Source organism: Eptesicus fuscus, chromosome 9 (genome assembly GCF_027574615.1).
Source record: "Eptesicus fuscus isolate TK198812 chromosome 9, DD_ASM_mEF_20220401, whole genome shotgun sequence".
In the NCBI taxonomy this organism is placed as follows: domain Eukaryota; kingdom Metazoa; phylum Chordata; class Mammalia; order Chiroptera; family Vespertilionidae; genus Eptesicus; species Eptesicus fuscus.
In genome coordinates this window covers 6,079,952-6,094,402 of record NC_072481.1, presented here as the reverse complement: position 1 = coordinate 6,094,402, position 14,451 = coordinate 6,079,952, and the positions used below count along the sequence as shown (strand labels likewise).

Here is a 14,451-nt window from a genome sequence, read left to right as displayed (position 1 = left end):
CCTAAACGTGCTTCGGCCTTCCCTTGCTGCCTTGATCATCGAGGTGGGCATTGGGTGTTGTGATTAAGGGGCAGTGATGCGCTCTAGCTCTAGAGGTGGGGTTGGGGTACTTTGATTTGGCCCTGTGCTGCCCAGAGAGTCGTGCTCCCTTCGCTGGTACCCATTTCTTCCCAGTCAGCCATCTCTCCTTGCTGTTGTGGGTCTGTTCTTAGTATTCCACTCCATCCTCTCTCAGTGCTGTCTGCTGTGACAGGAAAAACAGCCTGCTAAGGGGATCCAGAAAATCAGGATTAATCTTAAGTCGGTAACAAAGACAAAATAGAATACCACATTGCAGACTCCTCTGGGTAGCAGAGTTAGCATGAGCTTTGTTTTTTCACTTTCCTCACTTTTCAGAGATTTCCTCTGGCAACTTCAACTCTTCAGAAGTCTGTCTATAATAAGTTCTTAGCTCAGCCAGCGTGGCCCAGTGGTTGAGCGTCGACCTATGAACCAGGAGGTCACGGGTTCGATTCCCGGTCAAGGCACAGGCCTGGGTTGTAGGTTCAATCCCCATTGTGGGGTGTGCAGGAAGCAGCTGATCAATGGTTCTCTCTCATTATTGATGTTTCCTTCTTTCTCTCCCTCTCCCTTCTCTGAATTCAATTAAAATACATATTTTTTTAAAGTTCTTAATGTCTGTGTCACCATGAGCATAATGTGTGATTTGTTAGTGTTTGAAGGATGTCAGAACAATCATGTTATCTCTGTTCATTAAAGTCGTTGGGGATTGATTCTATTGCTATAATCCCTAACTATTTGGGTTTACCTATAGATGTGCCTGAAACCACTACTGAATATCAGTATTTCTCTCAACATCATAGCTGTTCTGACTATTCTCTGATTCCTTTGTCATTATTTATAGGCACTCTTAGTAATTTGCTGTCTGGACAAAGGTTTTTCCAGCAGGGAGCCCTTCCTTCATTCCTCATTTCTGCAAAACACTGCTCACAGCTATCCCTTCTCAGTCTTTTGTGACTGTGCTGCACTGTTAAAAGCTGTGCTCTGGAGAGGACTGTGGGGCCTTGGATGCTGTGATGGGCAGATGGGGCTGGTTTCAAACAGTTTGTCTTTAAGTCGCTGCTGTATCCCAGACTGAGCTGCAGAGATGTCCTTTACGCATAGAGTATCAGGCAGCTACCTCATCCACAGTGGAGTTCTGGTTCCTTCTCCTGTCCACACTTTCCCTTTGACACGCAGTTCCTCTCTGGAATTTCCTGTGCTGTACTGAGCCTTTCTTCCCCGCAGATTTTGACAGAGCTGGAGCACAGCGGTATTGGAAGAATCAAAGAGCAGAGTGCCCGCATGCTGGGCCACCTGGTCTCCAACGCTCCCCGACTCATCCGCCCTTACATGGAGCCTATTCTGAAGGTAACTCACAACAGTAGAGAAATTGGCACTTGCTCTGGGTTGTCTTATGCCTGCTCCTTTGGGGTAATGAGAGTATTTCAGTGCTCACTGGTATGATGAGCAAACTGGACAGTTTCTTTGGTCCCAGGGACAAAGGCCACATCAAGTACCCTCAGTTAAAGAATACCAAGAAGCTCACAGATCACAGCAAAGGCTCTCCTTAGAAGAGAGATGCTTCAAGCCCGTCCTCAAATGTGTGCTTGGAAAGAAGTAGGTGGTTTGCAGCATACAACAGCTCCCCCGAAATGACGAAAAAATGAGCTTTAAAATCTGAAACAACCTTCAAATTTGAACATGTTAGAGCCATGTGTGGTCTTTCATAACTTACGTGAATCAGGGCAGATGATCACACCGATATAATTTAGAGGAGGCATGGGAAAAGTTTTTAAATCATGGCACTTCCCAGCTCTGTCATGTGTCAGACTTGTGCACAGTATGGAGGAAAGTTTAAAAATTCACTTTCCAGAGAAATCCTGGCTTCTTAGAAGTAATTTACCGATGACTGAGACGGTCTCTGTGTGAAGTTTGCTTTTACTAGTACAAAAGAAAGGTTTCTTGTAGACTCTTAACCTGCATTGTTTCTCATACTTTGTTTCCATAGGCTTTAATTTTGAAACTGAAAGATCCAGACCCTGATCCAAACCCAGGTGTGATCAATAATGTCTTGGCTACAATAGGAGAGTTGGCTCAGGTAAGGAGACAACTGCTTTTTTCATTGGATGGAAAGAATACTATTTCACCTCTGAGGAAATCAAAATACTTGTTAATGTCATAATTTCTAATCTTACCTACCACCCTCTTTTTCATGTTGTAGGTTAGTGGCCTAGAAATGAGGAAATGGGTTGATGAACTTTTTATTATCATCATGGACATGCTCCAGGACTCCTCTCTGTTGGCCAAAAGGCAGGTGAGTATCACTGATTCCTGACAGCAGGACAGAAGGACAGATTCCATGAGGCCAGGGCCTTGTCTCTCTCAGTCACCTCAGTGTCTCCAGCTAGCATCTAGCACATAATATGTACTCCAGAATATTTGCTGAATGAGAAAAGGGAAGAAAGACTTGGAGCCAGAATTAGCTGTCATCCTGGCTAGGAGTCACTTTCAGTAAGTACCATGCTGACCAGTGCCATTTCCTCTAGACAAAAGAAAATGCAAATCATCTGTCAGGGCCCCTATAGGGAAAAAGAAAACCTTGGCCTTGGGCTGTGGATGCCAGCAGAGCTTTAGCCCGCCCTCCCCAGCTTGGCTTCCTGTTAGTCATTGAGGTCATTAGGTGACTAGACTAAAATTAAGGGCAGTTTTAATTTCCTTTTGAGTCAGACTTCTATTATTCAGTGAGGCTATGCAAAGGCTATGGATTTCCTTTGGGAAAGGTGGGACTGTTCTTTACTTTTTGATTTAGTGATTGTCATAATGGTTTATAGCCTTGTTTTTATGTCCCAACTCTCAGGATTTCTGTTCATGCATAGTGTCTTTACTGGAAATTCTTATTGGCTCAACTCACCATGTGAGCTTTTGTCTATCCAGGTGGCCCTGTGGACCCTGGGACAGTTGGTGGCCAGCACTGGCTATGTGGTGGAGCCCTACAGAAAGTACCCCACTTTGCTTGAGGTGCTGCTGAATTTCCTGAAGACTGAGCAGAACCAGGGCACACGGAGAGAGGTAGGGAACATGGCATGCTTAGTCTTCAAAGACTTTGCTGGGAAAATGGAGAGAGAGACAAAAGTTTGTGGCATTAACATGCTCTGACAATGTTGATTAGACTTTCTGTCCCTCTCCATTCTGTTCATGTAGCTGGTCAATGGGTATGAATTGGGTATCATGGAACATGAGAAGAATACCCCTGAGAGCTGTTGTAATCAGATGTTTTGATGAATGTTTTCTTTTTCCCTCCCCTTTCCCACCCAGGCCATTCGTGTGTTAGGGCTTTTGGGGGCCTTGGATCCCTACAAGCACAAAGTGAACATTGGCATGATCGACCAGTCCCGGGACGCTTCTGCTGTCAGCCTGTCAGAATCCAAATCAAGTCAGGATTCCTGTAAGTTGAGGGGACCCATGAGAGACTTGCCAAGTGTTTACCTCACAGAGCCCTTGCCAGCTATGTTTAGAAAGAGCTGGATAACTATGAAATTAGAGCATATTGACTTGCTTTGCAACTTTGAATGAAAAGTCAGTAGTTTCCTCTTGAATCTTATCAGGAATGCTGCTTCCCAGTGCTCCAGAGTCCCCATATCTATCCAGGTTCTTTGTCAAGGGTCAAAAGGTTGAGTCTGTACTCACATTTTTGGGGCCGATGAGAGAGACGTAAAATATCACCCCAACATTCTGTTCACATCTCATTCTTTGTTAGTGCTTCTCTGATGTTGTCTATTCCCGTGGCACCCAAGGAGGAAGAGGGTAGAATTGTAATTGATAGGGAAATCTAGGCAAGGCTCAGGAGCCTGGAAACACTAGTAGCAATCAGATTCCAGGGCTGTTCTGTCCATCAAGTTGTCTGGCCTTAGAGCCTCTTTGCCTTTGGACATATTGCCTAAGAGCTTGGATAGGGTATGGGGATGCAGGCGAATTTAAAAAAAATATTTTTTATTGAATTCAGAGAGGAAGGGAGAGGGAGAGAGAGATAGAAATATTAAGGATGAGAAAGAATCATTGATTGGCTGCCTCCTGCATGTCCCCTACTAGGGATCGAGCCTGCAACCCAGGCATGTGCCCTTGACTGGAATCAAACCTGGGACCCTTTAGTCCGCAGGCCGACACTCTATCCACTGAGCCAAACCGGCTAGGGTGAGAATTTCCTAATCATACCTATTGTTCATCAGGGCAGACTTATTTTCAAGTGTGGAAGTTCAACAATGACTCTCCCACTATCCAGCAAAACGTTTTTTACCCAAAATAAAATAATTTGTTCCTAAGTTCTATGGATGGGATCATGTTGCTTCCAATTTGTTCTTCTGTATTATAGAAGTGTACCTGTGATGTTACCCTGTCAAGAGCAGAGCCTGAGCCATGTCCCTCCACATGTTCCCCTTACTCAGCAATGCCAATCATCCAGTCTTACCCTGTCCTTACTGTACCATAAACCACCCACCCCAAATCCTTGAGATCCTTGTTCAGGTCAGGTAGCATTTACCACTCACTTGTCTCAATTGCTGTGGGACCAAGCAGCTGCTGAACGAGGTTTGCCTAATTTAATTCCCTTTATTTTCATTTGGGAGAGTAATTATTTTTATAGATGGTTTCAGCTACAAAGTTGTGAATTGTACTGGTGAGAAGCAATTTAAAGAAAACCCATCATGTACTGTTTTAAGATTTAGTGGTTTAGGTAATAGGAAAGTCAAAAACTGTTTAGTCCTTGATGCTGAGGATCTATCCACTGGTTCCTACTATATCCTGTATTTCCAATGGTGCTGGAACAAGGGAGAGGATATGAATGCTAATGGCTGTCAGGAGGTTTTTTTATTGTTAACCAAACCATGCTCTGCCTGAAGTCAGTCATGTCACGTACAGCTCATGATTCTCGTTGTTCTGTCCTAGCTGACTACAGCACCAGTGAAATGCTGGTCAACATGGGAAACCTGCCTCTGGACGAATTCTACCCAGCCGTGTCCATGGTGGCCCTGATGCGGATCTTCCGAGACCAGTCCCTCTCACACCATCACACCATGGTTGTCCAGGCCATCACCTTCATCTTCAAGTCCCTGGGGCTCAAGTGTGTGCAGTTCCTGCCCCAGGTCATGCCCACATTCCTGAACGTCATTCGGGTCTGTGATGGGGCCATCCGGGAAGTAAGTAGCTAAAACCTCAACTCTTGCTCCTCCCTGCTCTAAGCAACACCTGCATGGAAGGTCCATCTGTTCCTAAGCTTCCTAATAATGCACTCTGCTGGCTGTTGAACCTGATGCCTCTCCTCTTCCTGTTTTTCCTCCAGAGTAGATTTTCTCTCTTCTTTCAGATTTTGTATAACAAAAATTTAAAGAACCACTATACTAAGAGGCTCATGTTCCTCAATGTCTATAATGTACTTTTATAGGAACCATTTCACAAAAACTGTCAGCAGTGATTCTGTGAGGAGGTGGCCAGGAAATAGGTAGGGATAGCTCTACTGAGTTGAACCTGTGCCATACAGTGACCAGTTCTAACTACCTTAGAATCCAGTGGTGTCCCTGTCATTAGAAACAAATCTAAACTCACTTTGAGCCCAATCCCGTATGTCCTATCAATCTCACCTCTTCAGTTAATGAGTTCTGTAATTTTGTTACTCACTATTTAAAATACTTTATTTATCCCCAACTTAGCCAGGTTTCATATCCTGTCTAATAAAAGGGTAATATGCAAATTGACCATCACTCCAACACACAAGATGGCCACCCCCATGTGGACACAAGATGGCTGCCACAAGATGGCCAGCAGGGGAGGGCAGTTGTGGGTGATCAGGCCAGCAGGGGAGGGACAAGGCCTGCAAGGGAGGGCAGTTGGGGAGGGACCAGGCCTGCAGGGGAGGGACCAGGCCTGCATGGGAGGGCAGTGACCAGGCCTGCAGGGGAGGGCAGTTGGGAGCGAACCAGGCCTGCAGGGGAGGGCAGTTGGGGGCGACCAGGCCAGCAGGGGAGGGCAGTTAGGGGTGACCAGGCCAGCAGGAGAGGGCAGTTAGAGGCAATCGGGCTGGCAGGGGAGCAGTTAGGCGTCAATCAAGCTGGCAGGGGAGTAGTTAGGGGGAAATCAGGCAGGCAGACAGGCGAGCAGTTGGGAGCCAGCAGTCCTGGATTATGAGAGGGCAGTCGGGCATCCCTCGAGGGGTCCCAGATTGGAGACGGTGCAGGCTGGGCTGAGGGACGAGCCCCCCCCCCCCCCCCGTGCATGAATTTCGTGCACCGGGCCTCTAGTTGTGAGTAAGAGTGAAAATATGTATGTTCATCACTAAATTATTCTTGATAATGGAGGGCAGCAAAGACACAAGAGAGCTATAAAAATCTTTTGGGGATAAAAATCTTTGGGGGAAGGGCATTTAGAATGTGATTTACTACTTACTATTGAACATCATAACAAAATAAAAACTACACCCTGAAGACCTCTTCTACCTAGAAAGTTCTTGGGGTTTCCCTTCCCTAAGTCCTCCTTATTCCCAACTTTATTTAGTGGATGGCATTTTTACTTAGAGTTGCAAGGTATCAGCCTAAATAGAATCTCCTTATCCCATCCCTTCCCCAATTTGCTTGCTGTTTTAATTTCTTAGAGACAGTTAGCTTAATAATTAAGACCTAATTAATTGAGTTAATTACTGAAAATGCATTTCAGTGCCCATAGTTGTATTATATAGCTGTATTTCTTTTAGAAAGTAAGTGGTAGTGAATTAGAACTGAATAAACAAAAGGTACATTTATAGTTGATTAAGGTTTTTTGTTGACTTTGGAGTCTGGTGACTTTAGAAATTCTTCAGTGATAGCTGACGTTCATTGTGCACTTAGCAGTATTCATGTTCCTGTTCTAGTGCTTTCCAGGTATTATCCCATTTAACTCTTGCAGCAAGCCTATGAGACAAAGACTATTGTCTCAATTTTCCCTCTGAAGAGGCTGGACGCAGAGAGGGGAAATGAAGTTCACAAAGCTAGTAGGTGCTAGAATGGCTCACACTAGCCATTCGGGCCCCAAAGCCCCTGTTATGCAGGAACTGGCGTGCCTGATGTATAAAGCCATTGACGGTTATTTCTAGCCCCCACCACCATTACTACCAAATGTTTTAAAACTTTGAACTTACTCGATAGAATGGTGTGGAAACTGATTCCATAGTTGTCTTTATTCATTCACATGGACTTCAGGTGAACCCTGGGAGTTCTGCGTCCTTCCTGGTGCCAATGTGCTGACCTCTTCTCTGTTTCAGTTTCTGTTCCAGCAGCTGGGAATGTTGGTGTCCTTTGTGAAGAGCCACATCAGACCTTATATGGATGAAATAGTCACCCTCATGAGAGTGAGTAGAAATGAATGCCTTGGTCTGCTCATCAGTGTTGGGTCTATGAACTCAGAGCACATTTGGATAAAATAGACATTTTTCCATGGATCCTGGTAGAACTCTTACAACCCAAGTATAAGGTGGAGGAAGGTGTCCCACTGACTTAGGAAAGGGGGCAGAGGGTTACTGCTGCAGGCTCCCAGGTACAAGAGAACCGGTGTGAAGTCTGCAAAGGAATCCTGAGGCAATTGTTCTGCCAGAAATAGGCTCTTGAGTTCTTTGCCTCACACACAACAAAGCAATTTCACTTAATATCACAACAGTGGTTTACTATTCCCATGAAAGCCCTCTAACTGCCCATAAAACCCAGGGCCTGAGAGCTCTGGGGACTGGGTCTCCTGGGCTATTGAGTACGATGGACTCCTGTCAGGCACCGAGGAAGAAGGTGCTGCTTCCCCTGCCGCCTTCAAAGGCATAAATGCCGCCTCTGACTGCGGTGGCACATGCGGAAAGGCTCACGTCCCAGGTTTTATAACGTGCTTTCAGCAGGTGCAGGACTCCCCATTGATGGCAATAGCGATTTTCTATTGGAGTGTGAGGCCTGCTTCCTGCTGTTCTATATAATTTAAATGTCTCTGTTGGGAAGGTTGCTTGCCGAGATGGCTGTCCTCAAAGAATTAGAAGACAATTCTTCCATTGATTTCTGTTCTTCTATAGCAGCCCTTTGTAGTTAGCTTGGAAGAAGCAGCAGGACTAAAATCAAAGTGGCTGGCTTCAAAATGGAACTTCCCGAAACTGGGTCTCAGAACTGAAAACTCCTCCATGTGTGAATAATTAAAGCCGCTCTGTTCCCTGGCTGCTGCCACAGCAGCTCTGTACATGGAAGCGTCGGGCAGAATGCTAAAGAGCCTGGCGATGGTCCTGGGGGAGGGGCAAGGGAGAAGCGGTGTACTTGTGTTTGAAGCCGAAGTGATTTGTGACTTATCCCCCAAAATACTAATGACCAAAACAGAGAGATTTGAGGCAGGAGCCTCACACCTGAAAAATACAGCCTTTCTTTCTTCCGAGATAGAGAAGGTGCAGCAGGGCTCCGCTTTTGGCTGTTGATCCTGGGGGTTTTAATGAGCTCCCCTGAGCCCAGGAAGAGAGCAGTCTTTGTGAACACTGATCCAGCCCACATCCCTGGGCAGGCTGCCTGGCTTCTTTGAGTAGAGCAACCCCCGTGAGGAGCTGAGAGAATACAGTGGGGAGGTAGGGGAGCTTTCTCTAAAGAAGGCAGAGTGTAGTACAAGTGAATGAACATCAGAAAAACAGCGGAGACCATAAGATCTGTGGTGTTTATTTGGCAAAGCTTTCTTATCTAGAGAAAAAATAGCTTTTCCAAAGAGATTACTTCTCGCTCCAAGTAGAGAGAAAGAACGTTTTACCAGCATCTTTTAGTATGGTTTTTACTTTATAAACTATTATACTTCAAAAAATATTTTTAAGTACCTTATGCTTCTATATAAAACCTTTCTCCTGACGAGTTATCCTTTGTCTTCATTGATTTCTACTCTGAATTATTTGGGGGCCCAAGAGTATTAATAGGCATGTGTTACCATCATTACGGTTTCTATTATCAGAAGGTTTCCTGTGGAGGTTCCAAAGAAGGCAGGAGGCAGCTGTCTTTTTTAGTTGACTTTAAGTGACTGCTTTTCCTAGAGTCAGAGACTTGGACCAATTTGCCTTGCACTGCTGAGGCAGAATCTGTGGCCAATTGACCAAGTTTTTATTTTAGTAACTTTTATAGAATCTATATATATAAAAGCCTAAGTGACTGTCCGACTGGTAGCTATGACATGCAATGACTATCGGGGGCAGATGCTCAACACAGGAGCTGCTGAGCTGTGGTGACTTGGCAGCTGCAGTTCTCCCGGAACCAGAAAGGAGGGAGCCCGTGGGTGGGTCACCCAAGAACCACCCTCTCACAATCTGGGAACACTTGGGGGACGTCAGAGAGCTGGTTTCAGCCCAATCCCCACAGGCCAGGCCAAGGGACCCCACCTGCCAGAGGGACCCTGCTCACTCTGCAGATGCCCTTTGAGCCACGGCGCCACCCCAGGTGTGGCCGGCCGGGGAGGGACCACAAGAGGTTAGATCCAGGGTGTGTCCAGCCCATTCACCCAGTCCCACCTCTCTGGCCACCTTCTAATTAATTTCCTTTCAATGTGCACGAATCCATGCACCGGGCCTCTAGTGTAATTATATGGGTGTAGAAAAGTGCTTCTTTTTTTTTTTTTAAAGATGTTTTTATTGACTTTAGAGAGAGAGAGGAAGGGAGAGGGATAGAGAAACAGAAACATTGATGAGAGAGCAACATCATCAATCAGCTGCCTCCTACACACCCCCCACAGGGGACTGAGCCTGCAACCCAGGCATGTCCAGGAATCAAACTGGCGGCCTCTTGGTTCCTGGGTGGATGCTCAACCATTGAGCTACACTGGCCAGCTGAAAAGTGCTTCTTTTCTGCCACTCTCCAGGCCTGAAAATGATACTGGACCGTTGTCAGATGATAACTAACAAAGTCTAAATTCAGAAAGGGCAGGGCACCTTGTTACAGTGGAATAGCCCTTTGGGAGAGACCAGGTGATACCCAAAGTAAAGAACCCACCCTGGACTCCTTGGGAGCTCCAGGTGACGTATACTTAGTCACTTGTTCGTTCTGTATGGTGTGTTTGGCTGGCTGGAATATGCCAGGTGCTCTACTAGATTCCGGGGAGACAGATGGATCAAAGGGGTTCTTGCCCTTAACTAGCTTACAGTCTAGCAGAGGAAGAGGAGCAATGAGAATTAAGTATTCCAGGTGCTAGAAAAGAGGAGGGCAAAGGGACCCAACATAGGTAACAGAAGGAGAATAGGAAAGCCTTCATAGAAGTGAGGCTTGAGTCAGGTCTAGAAAGAGGTGCTCAACTCTTGCTCAGCTAAGAGGTGGGATTCTAGGTCAAGAGCAGCATGAGCAAAGCACAGAAGAGCAAAGTAGCCTCGTGCATTCAGAGAAATGCAGTTTTAATTTGTTCACTGTCACTGTGACAGGATACAAGGAGGCCCAGGGAGAGGAGGAGAGGGAAAGGGTTCATCTTGGGGCGGACCGTGCTCACTACATTTGTGCTCCTTTTGGCCATCTCAGTTCCTTGGTCCATACTTCAGCAGAGGGAAACCTGGCTTTGCTCCTCTCTCCCTCTTTCTAGGAATTCTGGGTCATGAACACCTCAATCCAGAGCACGATCATTCTTCTTATTGAGCAAATTGTGGTAGCCCTTGGGGGTGAATTTAAGCTCTACCTGCCCCAGCTGATCCCGCACATGCTACGGGTCTTCATGCATGACAACAGCCCAGGCCGCATCGTCTCCATCAAGGTGAGTAGCCAGGACATCCTCTAGAGAGATTTCCAGCATCCATCAAGGTCAGCTAGGAGGCAAGACCCTGTTCTGAGTGTCAGGGTGGTGCTTGATCCACAAGACTGCCTCCAAAGAATACTTACACCTGCAACACACAGCTTACAGTTTGCAGAATGTGTACTGTCCTTGATTATCCTTATGTTTTGTCTCCTTTAATGGATTATTTTTGGTAAATGTTTTATCCCAGACCAATTTTTTCAGTTGTCTAGTATCGGGTTCCTTACCAATGAAATAAGCTCAGAGAAAGCAAAGTAATTTGTAAGCAAAATAAAATGAGGGGTGAAAATGCTGCCGAAAGAATGTAGTTCAAAGCTGCTTAATAAAGGCTTTTCAGAGACCCCGCAGACGTTTGAATTCCCCATAGCACCGCCCCTCCATGTACTTCAATACTTGACCCCTGACTGCGCCTGTCCGTTGCCGTGCTTTTGCTCCCTTTGCAGTTGCTGGCTGCAATCCAGCTGTTTGGCGCCAACCTGGACGACTACCTTCACTTGTTGTTACCTCCCATCGTGAAGCTGTTCGATGCCCCTGAAGTCCCACTGCCATCTCGGAAGTAAGCACCTGCTCTTCGGGACGAACAGTCAGCAGGCTTGTAGCATGTTGTTGAAAATGTCCTGTTTTAAAATTCCCAGTCCATCTTTTTTTGTTGTTGTTGCAACTCCCATTATTTTAGTCCAGAAATGTTCCAGATTTATGGAAATCTTAACTGTCCCCATCCCACTGAAATATATGTTGGATCCATGTCACCCAAAATACCTCAGAAGCCATCCCTCCCCATTTGGCACCGATGGTTAAGGTAGCCCTCAGCCACTTCGCTTACTTTGGGGTAATATGTTAGCAGTCACTGTATGTCAGCGATTGTTGTAGGGCAGCTCTGGAGACAGTGGACCGCCTGACGGAGTCCTTGGATTTCACCGACTACGCTTCCCGGATCATTCACCCGATTGTTCGAACACTGGACCAGTGCCCAGAACTGCGTCCCACAGCCATGGACACATTGTCTTCCCTCGTCTTCCAGCTGGGGAAGAAGGTAAGGCAGTCTACACGGACGCAGTCTTCTGTCTGCCTTTGGGAAGAAGACTGAACTTCTCCCTTTGTTAGTCTGTAGGCCTCACACTCTGTCAGAAAACTAGGACTTATTGGCGCTTTTTTTTTTTTTCTGCCTTTATTCAGCAAATATTTATTGAGCCACCTATGTGGTGGGTGAAGTGCTGCTCTGGGGATAACCTAATAAACAGAAAAATGTCCTTGTTTTCACAGAGCTTACATTCCAATGAAGCCAAAGTTAATACACGCAATTTATCTCATAAGAGTGGCGGTGGGAGTGGGAGAGATGCTGTTTATTCAGGGTAGACAGGGAGGATCTCTGATAAGTTGACATTTGAGCAGAGAGCTAAATAAAGTAAAGGCCCGATCCCAGAGCGTTGGATGCAGGCAGAAGGAATAGTAATGCAAGGGTGGGAGATGGCAGCGTGCTTCAAGAGTCAAGGAACAGCAGGAGAGCAGTGAGACTTCAGAGGAGGAAACAGGGAAAGTGCTTAGAAAAGGTCAGAGATAAGGCAGGGCTGGGTTGGGGCATGGAAACTTGGTGTTGAAGGCTGACAATATTCAAAATGTAGTCCCAGATGAGCAGTGTCCTAATCTCCATAGCTGGGAACTGTTAGAAATGCAGATGCTCGGCCTCAGCCCAGACCCATTGAACTGGAAACTCTGGCTATAGAGCCAACAATCTGGTTTTGAAAGCGCCCCCTACCCCCTGCGGTGATTCTGGTGCCATTTGCACATGATTGTTGTAGCTATTGTACTTTGGCTTTTACTCCAGGAGCCAAGACTGGAAGTCTTTGGAGGATTTTGAGCACAGGACGACTATGATCTGACCTAAGATTTTTAAATGATTACTCTCAATGCCATGTGGAAGAATAGACCAGGCCACAAGTGGAAGCAGAGAGACTGTTAAAAGGCTGTTGCAGTAACCCAGATGGAAGGTGATAGGGATAGATTTATAGCAGGAGAGGGTAAAAAGATTCTTCTGAATACCGAAGAGCTAGCCCCAAACTCAGAAGAAATAGCTATAATGTAGTGGGGGTAATGTTCTTTTCTCTACTTTCCACTCTCCAAAGTAATGGTTTCTGATCTCCTTCCTCTCCTGTTACAGTACCAAATTTTCATTCCAATGGTGAATAAAGTTCTGGTGCGACACCGAATCAACCATCAGCGCTATGATGTCCTCATCTGCAGAATTGTCAAGGTAAATTGCACTTCATTTTTGTTTCCAAGTCCCGTGTGGTCTTTCCTGTTGGTACTTTTGTCATCTTACCTATGGGAATATATCTACATTTTAGTTCTCAACCAGGGATTGGCAAAAAAAAAAAAGATAGTACATTTTTTCAGGTTTGCAGGCTACTAGTATGTGTTCTCTGTTGCAACCACTCAGCTCTGCCACTGCATCCTAAAAGCAGCTATATGCACACATACGAATGAGCCTGGTTGCATACCAGTAATATTTTATTTATGGACACCAAAATACAATGCTCTAACAATTTTAATATGTCACAGAGTAGTAATCATCTTTTGATGTTTTCAACCATCTAAAAATGTAAAAACCATTCTTGGCTCTTGGGCCACACAGGCACAGGCTGCGGACTCTGCTGCCCCTGGTCCTCATCACGATTGCTCACAGTTGCTTCCTGTGTGCCAGTTGCATGCTCATACTCTTTTCAGTGCTTATCAGTGACCAAGAGTGACCAACACAGACTGGTCTGCAGTGGGGAATACAGCCTCATTTTGTCCATACTTGGAGCCATGCCTACCTAACCTTTTGCACTCGGATGTCGAGTGTGACTCGACACGGTTAGCATCAGAATAAAGGAATCGAGAAAAAAGCAAGCGAGTGCAAAGGGCTAAATCCTGGCTCTTCCAGAAGGTGTGACCCTCGCAGAGCTTAAGGATGTTTTCCAAACTGGGAGCACCTTGTGGAGTTGCAATTTTGTCTGTCAATCTCTGGTTGCAGGGCTACACCCTGGCCGATGAAGAGGAGGACCCTTTGATTTACCAGCATCGAATGTTGAGGAGTAGCCAAGGCGATGCATTGGCCAGCGGACCAGTAGAAACGGGACCCATGAAGAAACTGCACGTCAGCACCATCAACCTCCAAAAGGCAGGTCTAGCGTTTCTTGGGAGACTCGGAAAGGAGAGCCCTGCTCTTCTCTCTTGTTCAAAACTTTCAGTGCTTGCTACCTTTTGTTAAAAACAACCCAAGACCAGCCCAGGAATTTCTCTGAAAATCTAGATGCCATGAACTTAGGTCATTTTGTCTTTCTTGGGGTATCTGAATTATAATCCTTTTTTATTAGAGGGAAAATAAAGAACAAAGGGGCCTTTTGTGCTCCCTTGGAGCTTTGATAATAAAACATTTTGTTGCACATAACGTTTGTTCCATGAATGAAACACACAGTGAGCCCCCTAGTTAGCACTGAGACTGATGCAGGCTTTTTAAAGTAGAGCTTCTCAGACTTCTCAGGCACATGGGGCTCACCACCCGCTGGGGAGCTTGTTAAAATGCTTGTTCTGATTCAGGCGGGTTGAAGTCAGGCCTGATATTTTGCATTTCTAACAAAT

At 45.9% G+C, this 14,451-nt stretch overlaps 1 protein-coding gene across 1 annotated transcript in view; it reads left to right on the top strand.

Moving 5' to 3' along the window:
• The window catches only part of MTOR (mechanistic target of rapamycin kinase), a 112,925-nt gene that overhangs the window by 17,736 nt on the left and 80,738 nt on the right, over nt 1-14,451 (top strand). The window contains exons 14-25 of the mRNA XM_008151774.3: nt 1,288-1,410; nt 2,051-2,140; nt 2,264-2,356; nt 2,977-3,111; nt 3,358-3,487; nt 4,984-5,234; nt 7,328-7,414; nt 10,624-10,791; nt 11,274-11,386; nt 11,701-11,863; nt 12,989-13,081; nt 13,844-13,990. Coding sequence (XP_008149996.1) covers nt 1,288-1,410; nt 2,051-2,140; nt 2,264-2,356; nt 2,977-3,111; nt 3,358-3,487; nt 4,984-5,234; nt 7,328-7,414; nt 10,624-10,791; nt 11,274-11,386; nt 11,701-11,863; nt 12,989-13,081; nt 13,844-13,990 — 1,593 coding nt within the window. The remainder of the gene's footprint in view (nt 1-1,287; nt 1,411-2,050; nt 2,141-2,263; nt 2,357-2,976; nt 3,112-3,357; nt 3,488-4,983; nt 5,235-7,327; nt 7,415-10,623; nt 10,792-11,273; nt 11,387-11,700; nt 11,864-12,988; nt 13,082-13,843; nt 13,991-14,451) is intronic.